Source organism: Canis aureus, chromosome 1, assembly GCF_053574225.1.
Source record: "Canis aureus isolate CA01 chromosome 1, VMU_Caureus_v.1.0, whole genome shotgun sequence".
NCBI classification, from domain to species: Eukaryota; Metazoa; Chordata; class Mammalia; order Carnivora; family Canidae; genus Canis; species Canis aureus.
Genome location: NC_135611.1, coordinates 105680451 through 105691340, shown reverse-complemented (window position 1 = coordinate 105691340; position 10890 = coordinate 105680451). Strand labels below are relative to the sequence as shown.

General features: G+C 42.5%; 1 protein-coding gene and 1 pseudogene across 1 annotated transcript; both read right to left on the bottom strand.

The window, feature by feature from the left end:
• On the bottom strand, nucleotides 1-329 carry LOC144280722 (large ribosomal subunit protein eL42-like). The gene has a single exon (XM_077843056.1). The coding sequence runs from the start codon at nucleotides 316-318 to the stop codon at nucleotides 1-3; it is 318 nt and encodes a 105-aa protein (XP_077699182.1). The 5' UTR covers nucleotides 319-329.
• Nucleotides 330-4963: 4634 nt separating this feature from the next.
• LOC144310739 (apoptosis regulatory protein Siva pseudogene) lies at nucleotides 4964-9156 on the bottom strand (annotated as a pseudogene).
• Between the last annotated feature and the right edge of the window lie 1734 nt (nucleotides 9157-10890).

Sequence of the window (10890 nt, the reverse complement as noted above, 5' to 3'; positions counted from 1 at the left end):
TTAGAACTGGATCACTTGGCCCCTTCTCTTATCTCCTCCCAGGTCAAATTGCTTGCATCTCTTAATAGCTAGCATTCTCTTAGATCTGCAGTTGGGCTCAACACATTCAAGCCTCAGCACAATCTTCTTTGTAGTTTTAGCCTTTTTCCAGAAAATCGGCTTAGTCTGCCCACCGTAGCCCCTCTGCTTCCTGTCATAACGCCGCTTTCCTTGGGCATAAAGAGAATCTTTGCCTTTCTTGTACTGTGTCACTTTGTGGGGTTGGTGCTTGCCACACTTCTTGCAGAAAGTCCAGTGGGTTTTAGGAACATTCACCATCTTTGCAAGAGTGCTATCGGCATGGAAAGCATGTTAATTATTCTTTCAAGAGATACTCTCCTAAAAAAAAAAAAAAAAGAAAAGAGATACTCTCCTATAGTAAGACTATGGCGATATTCTCCTTCATTGTTTTTTAACCTTTATATAGCTTTAAAATTTAGACTGTCAATGCATCCAGAATTGATTTGTTGCGTGTGTGGATGGTGAAATCCATATCTTTCTTTTTTTTTTTTAAGATTTTACTTATTTATTCATGAGAGACACACAGAGAGAGAAAAAGAGAGGCAGAGACAGAGGCAGAGGGAGAAGCAGGCTTCATGCAGGGAGCCCAATGTGGGACTTGATCCTGGAACTCCAGGATCACACCCTGAGCTGAAGGCAGACGCTTAACCACTAAGCCACCCAGGCATCCCCCATATCTTTCTGATAAGATAAAAAATTTCTCTCCATTTAGAATACCTGGTATTATGTGTGGAAGGAAAGGCAAGAAATGTGAACAGGAAGTTCTTGCTGCCTGTATGTGTGAATAATACTGTCTTTTGTTTTCGTCTCTGGAGTTTCATGTCTTCTCCCAGCATCCATGCAACTGGCAGACTAACTTACTGGTTTGCAAATGGGTAACATTTTACAGCCTTTACATTTCTTGACAATTTTGGCATTGAAGATGGGTTAGAGATTGATCTGTACAACCTCTAGCCTTTGTGAGTTGCCATGGTAGCAGAGGGAATTTATGTTGGTGTGGTCCTTGGGTCCCCTCTCAGTCTGTGTGGAGCAGTATAAGAGGGGGGCACTTGATGGGATGAGCACTGGGTGTTATTCTATATGTTGGCAAATTGAACACCAATAAAAAATAAATTTGTATATAAAAAAAAAAGAAAATTCCAGTCTGTCTAGTTTTTACCTGAGTTCATATCTCACAGTTTTGGAGTATGAAAATCTGAGATTAGGGTACCACTGTGGCTTTGAGGGCCTTCATGTGGGTTGCAGCCTTCTGGTATCTTCACAAAATGAAGGGTCAAAAGAGCTCTCTGGCCTCTTTTTATTTTTATTTTTATTTTTTTAAAAGTTTTTATTTATTTATTCATAGACACACAGAGAAAGAGGCAGAGACACAGACAAAGGGAGAAGCAGTCTCCATGCAGAGAGCCCGATGTGGGACTCAATCCCAGGTCTCCAGGATCACACCCCAGGCTGTGCCAAACCGCTGCGCCACCGGGGCTGCCCTCTGGCCTCTTTTTAAAGGCCCCCAATCCCATTCATGAGGGCAGAGCTTCCCAGTCACTTCCCAAAGGCCCCACCCCCAATGCCATCACCTTGGGGGTTAAGTTTCAACAGATGAATTTTGAGGGGACACAAACAGATCATAGCACTACTGTTTGGGTAAGTTCAATACCAGTTGTTTCTACATCAGAATGTAATAGGCATTGTTGTGCTATAGGCTTGTGCTTCTCCATCCCAGATCCAGAGGGGGAGTTTCCCAATCTGAATGAGCTGCAAGTAGAGAAGTGCTACTGGGATACAAGGCCTCTCATTTGCCACCAGTGGGGCTGGAGGGGTGGGGATAAGGATTTAGGTCAACCTCTGTCATAACAAGTTTCAGAATATACATGATATTCTCACTGTTGGCAAATTAGAGGCCTCAGGCCCTGTGGCCCTGTCTCATGTAGAGACAGTAGAGGTACTGTCTACTACTCTTTCTGCAGTAGAGGTGGGTGATATAACCTGCCCCAATTCAGGTCCTGTTTGCCAGTCACATCTCATTGGAAACCTATGGGCAATGAAGGAAAAACTCTTGTCTCTTTGGCTTCCCATCACTTAAAAGAGGGCTCAGCACTTACTGGGCTTCTGTCATGTGGGAGGATGGCACTAGTCTGTGAGGAATGAGTCTATGTTGGAACCTCTGGCAAAGAGAGGTAGCCTCCACTTGGAAGCCCCAGTTGTTGTATGCAATTTGGGCCACTGTGAGTCAAATAACAATTGCACTTTTATAAAATAGCAGTGATTAAAATCTAAAGGAAACTGGGGCACCTGGGTGGCTCAGTGGTTGAGCCTTTGGCTCAGGTTATGATCCCAGGGTGCTGGTATTGAGTCCTGCATCAGGCTCCCCACAGGGAGCCTACTTCTCCCTCTGCCTATGTCTCTACCTCTCTCTCTGTGTGTCTCGAATGAATAAATAAAAAAAAAATATTTTTAAAAACCTAAAGTAAACTAACTAAATACATTCTTTGAAAGTAGTGATTAGCATGTAGTGAGTGCTCCTCAAACTTTCCTTTAGATATATTGTCACTCCATGGCTTGATATTCCAATTTTGGAATGAGTCAACATAGATTCACTTGAAATAGGGTAGGAAGGACCCCCAAAATGTTGTGTCCAATGAAAAGTGCATTTTCAAGAATGAAGGCAGACTCTTTCCACTAGCATTTCAGGTTGACAGGAATAAGTAGTATGTATCCTTTCAAAGGAAATTTTAAGCTCCATACAATAGCCAAAGCCAATGGCACTAGAAACCCTCAATCTTCTGAGAGTGCCCCAAGTGCATGGTCCTGATCACTGATGGTTTAGGTCAACTGAAACCTAATGGTGTCCTCTCGGCCACTGGGTCTGGTTAGTTTCAGGGCCAGCTCTGCAGAACCAAATCAGAGGTGGGTTCTTCCTTCATTAGTCACATCTCAGAAACCTGGGCTGCTCCCAGGGATCTAGATCTTTGGCATGCCATTTGGAAAGCTATGGACTGGCAGTTAAGGACCTTTCCACCCAAATCCCCTTCCATTGCTGTGTTGTCTGTGAACAGTGTAGACTAGTTGAAGGGCAGAAAGACTTGTGTGGGTCACTCACTTAGATGCCCATGGTAAGGGCCTGTTCTTCACAGACACTGCCAAGAAACAAACTGCTGATTAAGCTCTTTTGTGACATGTATGGCACCATTGAGACTCCCCTTATCTGGTTTTATTATGGTACATATGACAAATAGAATTGTAAAATATTGAAAGTTGCAGCCTTAGGTAAGAAGATCCATAATCTCAGTGAGCTGGTGGGGTGGTAGGGAGATCATGAGTACGTGGTATACAAGGACTGAGATATACAAGCCCACCTCCATCCCCTTTTTATTGAGAGCAGTTTCCTAGGTGGAGTGAGGAGGGGTGTTTTGGAAAAGAAGCTTGGGCTCTTCAGACATGCCCAGGAGTCCTAGTTTAGCCTTGCCCTTCAAGAGATGCAATGAAGAAGGAAGAAGCATCCCAGGCCTTACCTTCTCTATCCCCCAACTCCCTCTGTTAATGTGGTCCTCAGAGATAGGTGGGGGACTGCGTTGAATGAGACTTGGAACAGAGTTTAGTCAGAGGCAACGCTGCTGCCAGTCTATATGAGGAGACAGACTCCAACACATTAGGTTCTGAGACAGAGAGAGAGAGAGAGAGTCAGTCAGACATGTGTGTTGGGTTTGGGTGGGTTGGTGGTTTACAGAGTAACTGCCACAGTGTTTTCTATAGTGGTTGTACCAGTTTCCATCCCTACTAGTAACATATGAGGGTTCTAGTTTCTCCACATCATCACCAACATGTGTTGCTTTTAAGGTTCTTCTTCTTATAATACTAATAATAGTGGGTGTACAGTAGTATATTATTGTGGTTTGGTAGTGCCTTTTTTTATCATGGCAAAATGTACATAAATGAAATTTACTGTTTTTGCCATTTTAAATGTACAGTTCATTCATGTTGAGTACATTCTCATTACTGTGCAACCATCATCACCATCCATTTTTAGAACTTTTTCATTATCTCAACCTAAAACTCTGTACCCCATAAACAATATGTTCCATTTCTTCTCCCCTAATGCCTGACAAGTATGATTTTACTTGTCTCTATGTATTTGACCTCTGAAGATACTTCGTTTACTTAAAGTCATACAATATTTGTCCTTTTGTGTCTCACTCCTTTGACCAAGCATAATGACTCCCAGGTTCATCCAGGTAGTAGCCAGTTGAAAATTTCATTCTTTCATAAGGCCGAATAATGTTCCATTGTCTATACGGGTCTAGATATATCATATTTTGTTCATTAGTCATCAATGGACATTTGTGGTGTTTTCATGTTTTGACTATTATAAGTAATGGTGCTATGAGCATTGCTGTAAATATGGCTGAATTTCTGCTTTCCATCCTTCTGGGTATATGCCCAGAAAAGAAACTACTGGATTATGTTAAAGTTATGGTGAATTTTCTGAGAAGCTGCCATACTATTTTCTACAGTAGCTGTACCATTTTACCTTCCCACCAGCAATGCACAAGTGTTTCAATTTCTCTACAGTCTCACTAACACTTTTTTCTTTGTTTTTATACTAGATTTTTTATATTTTTTACATATATATATATATTTTTTTTACTGTACCGTCTCTTTATTTTTTTTATTGGTGTTCAATTTGCCAACATATAGAGTAACACCCAGTGCTCATCCCATCAAGTACTCCCCTCAGTATCCGTCACCCAGTTGCATGCCCCCCCCCACCTCCCTTTCTACCACCCCTAGTTCGTTTCCCAGAGTTAGGAGTCTCTCATGTTCTGTCTCCCTTTCTGATATTTCCCACTCATTTTTTCTCCTTTCCCCTTTATTCTCTTTCACTATTTTCCCCCAAATATAAAGAGTTTATTCACTTCTGCCCTCGGTACAAAATATAAAACAGACCCCCACCCCCCACAGTTCTACGGCATCGACCCCAGTGTAGTCCGTCCGGGAAGGCCAGCCCTCAGGCCTCGAACAGGGCGCAGCTGGCACAGAGCACCGACTCGTGAACGTCGCCACAGTCCACGAGGGCACACAGGGCGCAGGCCACGCTCCTGCAACTGGAGCAGACGTGCACACACCGCCCACAGAGGGCACGCTCACACTGGCCACACGCTGCCTTCCCGTCCACGGCTCGCACGCACGAGGAGGAGGCTCTGGTCACTGTCCCGGAGGGGTCAGCTTCAGAGGCCTGGGCTTGGCTCCTGGTCAGTCGGCCATCTGGTCCACTCAGCATCTGCCCACGGGCTGCCCGAAGGGCCTCTGTGGGGCCGGGCTTTGGGGACTCCGGCAGGTCAACAATGGCACAGCCGTCCTCCCAAAGTGGGCCCTGTAGGCCTGGGCCCCTCGAAAAGGAGTTGCTCGGTTTTCTCGAAGACCTCCCGCGAGTGCTGCTCGCCACACACGTGGCGGCTCAGCTCCCTCTGACCAACGCTGACCTTCAGCTGCAGTGGGGCGGCGTCTCCGAAGCGACAGCCCGGCCTGGGCACGGCCTCCGGCCGGAGCGGTGCAGCTCCGCCCCTTTCACTATTATTTATATTCCCCAAATGAATGAGACCATATAATGTTTGTCCTTCTCCGATTGACTTATTTCACTCAGCATAATACCCTCCAGTTCCATCCACGTTGAAGCAAATGGTGGGTATTTGTCATTTCTAATGGCTGAGGAATATTCCATTGTATACATAGACCACATCTTCTTTATCCATTCATCTTTCGATGGACACCGAGGCTCCTTCCACAGTTTGCCTATTGTGGACATTGCTGCTATAAACATCGGAGTGCAGGTGTCCTGGCGTTTCATTGCATCTGAATCATTGGGGTAAATCCCCAACAGTGCAATTGCTGGGTCGTAGGGCAGATCTATTTCTAACCCTATGAGGAACCTCCACACAGTTTTCCAGAGTGGCTGTACCAGTTCACATTCCCACCAACAGTGCAAGAGGGTTCCCCTTTCTCCACATCCTCTCCATTTGTGGTTTCCTGCCTTGTTAATTTTCCCCATTCTCACTGGTGTGAGGTGGTATCTCATTGTGGTTTTGATTTGTATTTCCCTAATGGCCAGTGATGCGGAGCATTTTCTCATGTGCGTGTTGGCCATGTCTATGTCTTCCTCTGTGAGATTTCTGTTCATGTCTTTTGCCCATTTCATGATTGGATTATTAGTTTCTTGGGTGTTGAGTTTAATAAGTTCTTTATAGATCTTGGAAACTAGCCCTTTATCTGATACGTCATTTGCAAATATCTTTTCCCATTCTGTAGGTTGTCTTTTAGTTTTGTTGACTGTATCTTTTGCTGTGCAAAGGCTTCTTATCTTGATGAAGTCCCAATAGTTCATTTTGCTTTTGTTTCTCTTGCCTTCATGGATGTATCTTACAAGAAGTTACTGTGGCCAAGTTCAAAAAGGGTGTTGCCTGTGTTCTCCTCTAGGATTTTGATGGAATCTTGTCTCACATTAAGATCTTTCATCCATTTTGAGTTTATCTTTGTGTATGGTGCAAGAGAATGGTCCAGTTTCATTCTTCTGCATGTGGCTGTCCAATTTTCCCAGCACCATTTATTGAAGAGACTGTCCTTTTTCCAGTGGATAGTCTTTCCTCCTTTGTCGAATATTAGTTGACCATAAAGTTGAGGGTCCACTTCTGGATTCTCTGTTCTGTTCCATTGATCTATGTGTCTGTTTTTGTGCCAGTACCACACTGTCTTGATGACCACAGCTTTGTAGTACAACCTGAAATCTGGCATTGTGATGCCCCCAGCTATGGTTTTATTTTTTAAAATTCCCCTGGCTATTCGTGGTGTTTTCTGATTCCACACAAATCTTAAAATAATTTGTTCCAACTCTCTGAAGAAAGTCCATGGTATTTGATAGGGATTGCATTAAACGTGTAAATTGCCCTGGGTAACATTGACATTTTCACAATATTAATTCTGCCAATCCATGAGCATGGAATATTTTTCCATCTCTTTGTGTCTTCCTCCATTTATTTCAGAAGTGTTCTGGAGTTTGTAAGGTATAGATCCTTTACCTCTTTGGTTAGGTTTATTCCTAGGTATCTTATGCTTTTGGGTGCAATTGTAAATGGGATTGACTCCTTAATTTCTCTTTCTTCAGTCTCATTGTTAGTGTATAGAAATGCCACTGACTTCTGGGCATTGGTTTTGTATCCTGCCACACTGCCAAATTGCTGTATGAGTTCTAGCAATCTTGGGGTGGAGTCTTTTGGGTTTTCTATGTATAGTATCATGTCATCTGCAAAGAGGGAGAGTTTGACTTCTTCTTTGCCAATTTGAATGCCTTTTATTTCTCTTTGTTGTCTGATTGCTGAGGCTAGGACTTCCAGTACTATGTTGAATAGCAGTGGTGAGAGTGGACATCCCTGTCTTGTTCCTGATCTTAGGGGAGAGGCTCCTAGTGTTTCCCCATTGAGAATATCTAATTCATTCTTAATGAAGGGTGTTAAGCTGCACCATTATTGAAGTGTTGAAGATAAGTGATATCAGACAAAGTAACTGAAAAAAATTCTTTTTTTTAATTGGAGTTAAATTTGCCAACATATAGAATAACACTCAGTGCTCATCCTGTCAAGTGCCCCCCTCAGTGCCCGTCACCTAGTCACCCCCATCCCCCACTCACCTCCCTTTCCACCACCACTTGTTCGTTTCCCAGAGTTAGGAGTCTCTCATGTTCTGTCTCTCTTTCTGATATTTCCCACTCATTTTTTCTCCTTTCCCTTTTATTCCCTTTCACTATATTTTATATTCCCCAACTGAATGAGACCATATAATGTTTGTCCTTCTCTGATTAACTTATTTCACTCAGTATAATACCCTCCAGTTCCATCCACATTGAAAAAATTTCTAATGGGGTAAGAGTAAAAACAAAAACTTGACTTCAGTCATTAACCTTAGAAATCATTGGACTCATTCATTAGAAGTAAATGCAGATTGATTTAGAAATGATGATACAGAAAATTTCTAGGAAAATACCAATATTGATCCTAGCGGTGGTAGTGGGTCTAAACAAACAAATAAACAATCCATAGAAATAGGTGTTGGGGAAATGTCTATCATAAATAAAAGCACCAGGATCAAATGGATTAACAGAGTCTATCATTCTTTTCTTTTTTTTAAAGATTTTATTTGTTTATTCATAGAGACAGAGAGGGAGAGAGAGCGAGAGAGAGGCAGAGACATAGACAGAGGGAAAAGCAGGCTCCACGCAGGGAGTCTGACGCGGGACTCGATCCCGGGTCTCCAGGATCACACCCCGGGCTGCAGGCAGTGCTAAACTGCTGCCCCACCGGGGCTGCCCTCTATCATTCTTTGAAGTATCAGAGAACCCAAACTCTTTTCTTAGTTTCAATTGTATTGAATGGTTAGCAGAGTACTCTAGAATTACTTTATGCTGAAATTTCCTTAAGAAGCAACTGTTGATTATGTAATTAATGAAGATATATAAAATTTAAGAACCAGAATAGATTCTTTGAGTTTTTTGAAACATAAATCTACCATTTGGTCTACCTCTGCCCATCTGTTCCCCCTGTGATAGTTTTATTCCAACTGAGACACTAGAGGGACCCTGGTCCACAGAAGACCACACTCATTGTTGACACCAGCAGGAAGTTGAGAGTGTCCCAAAACCTCACTCAATTTCAATAGTTCTCTAAATGTACTCACAGAACTCACTCATAGCTCTTCTACTCATTGTTGTGGGTTTTGTTAGTTTGTTTTTCAGAAAAGGATATAGATTAACAACAGACATGGATCAGATGCATGCATGTTGCATGGGGTTATATTTCAGGAAAAGAACCCACTGTAGATCTTCTAGTTGTCCTCTCTCTATGGAGTTATGGGGTGTTACTGTCTGGGGCTGATATGGGATAACACTCACCGAGTGTTGCCAAGGCAAGAAGACTCACCCGAGCCTTCGTGCCTGGCTTTTTTACTACAACTCTGCCACTTTGCCACTTACCTTCTGGATGGCTGACCTTATTAGTCTTCCTTCTGTCCCCAGGTGAGCTGATACCTTTTGTCTCCAGCCCTCTCAGAGGCCGCCATGATGATACTTGGGGCCCAAAGACTCATCCTAAAGCTCATTATTAGACAGTCTGGTGACCAAGCCTCCAAGCAAACAAAAACATTCCTATCAGGCATGGCCTTGGAAAGATCTAGAGATCATCTCCCAGTATCAAAGAGCAAAGGCCAGATTTCCCTTTGTGGGGGGTTATTTCTTCTCTAGATTGTTCACCTTCTGGGGTCTGCCCAGGACTCTCTCACAACAAAACATACATACGTATCTGGACATCTACCTATAGTATAGCATTTATAGGACACTTGGCAACGTATGAGTGTGAATAGACCTCACCTTTGGAAGAAGCAGTGTGGGTAGGGATAGATTTAAAGCAACAGCTAATTGGGGCACCTGGGTGGCTCAGTCTGTTAAGCATCTGTCTTTGGCTCAGGTCATGATCCTGGAGTCCTGGGATTGAGCCCTTGCTGAGCAGGGAGTCTCTTTTTCTCCCTCTTCCCCTCCTCCTGCTTGAGTACACTCTCCAAAATAAATTTATAAAATCTTTAAAGAAATAAGGAAACAGCTAACTGATCTTCTGTATCATTGCATATATCTTCATAATTTTGTACTAACTGAATTACCTCCCTTCTTGATCTGCAGTTATACCTTTGGGGAAGGCAAATTCTTCTCTAGCTGCATCTTAGTTGTCACATTCTACAAGAGATCCATGACTGACAACATTTCTTCACACAAATGCACAAACAGTAGTTATGCATACATAGAGACTCAAACACACTGAAATATGTACTTAAGTCACCTCATACTCTCTCAATCACACACACACACACTCACCACATGCAGACATCTACATTCTGATACACTCACAGTGCACATACCCACACAGATGACACTGTCCCACTCACTTTCCCATAGTCACTCATACAGTCACCACATGGATATGTGTCTCAGGAACGTGTTTGTGAAAGTTTTGTGCATATCTCCAAATCTGGGAAACAAGACAAAAGGATCCTAATTGCCCAGCCACAATGGCAACATTTAAAGTATACAATATTGAAAAAATGCTCTGGGTTTTGCCACTTTTTTTTTTGTAAGAGATATTTATAGTTGGTGTTTATTGCATAATTATACACACTAACCAAGATATGGAAATAACTTAGGCATCTGTCAACAGATGAGTGAATAAAGAAGAGATATATTTGTTATATATAACATACATATTTTATATAAAATATATACAGTATAGTGGTAACCATATTACAATATTAGATGTATCAACTCTGATAATGTTATATGTCAATTATATCTCAATTAAAAAAACACAAAGTTTTATTTTCCTGATAATAGGTATAACAATTATTATTATTTTTTAGGGTTAATATTATGTTTATTACTTTTTTAAATAATAAATTTATTTTTTATTGCTATTCAATTTGCCAACATACAGAATAACACTCAGTGCTCATCCTGTCAAGTGCCCCCCTCAGTGCCCGCCATCCAGTCACCCCCACCCCCCGCCCTCCTCCCCTTCCATCACCCCTAGTTCGTTTCCCAGAGTTAGGAGTCTTCCATGTTCTGTCTCCTTTTCTGATATTTCCCACTTATTTTTTCTCCTTTCCCCTTTATTCCCTTTCACTATTATTTATATCCCCCAAATGAATGAGGCTTTGCCACTTGAAGAAGTGAGAAACTTTGAGTCTATGGGTTCTGACTGAGTTGGATGGGAAATAGAGCACTAGGAAAGGGAGTATAGCAGAAGGGGG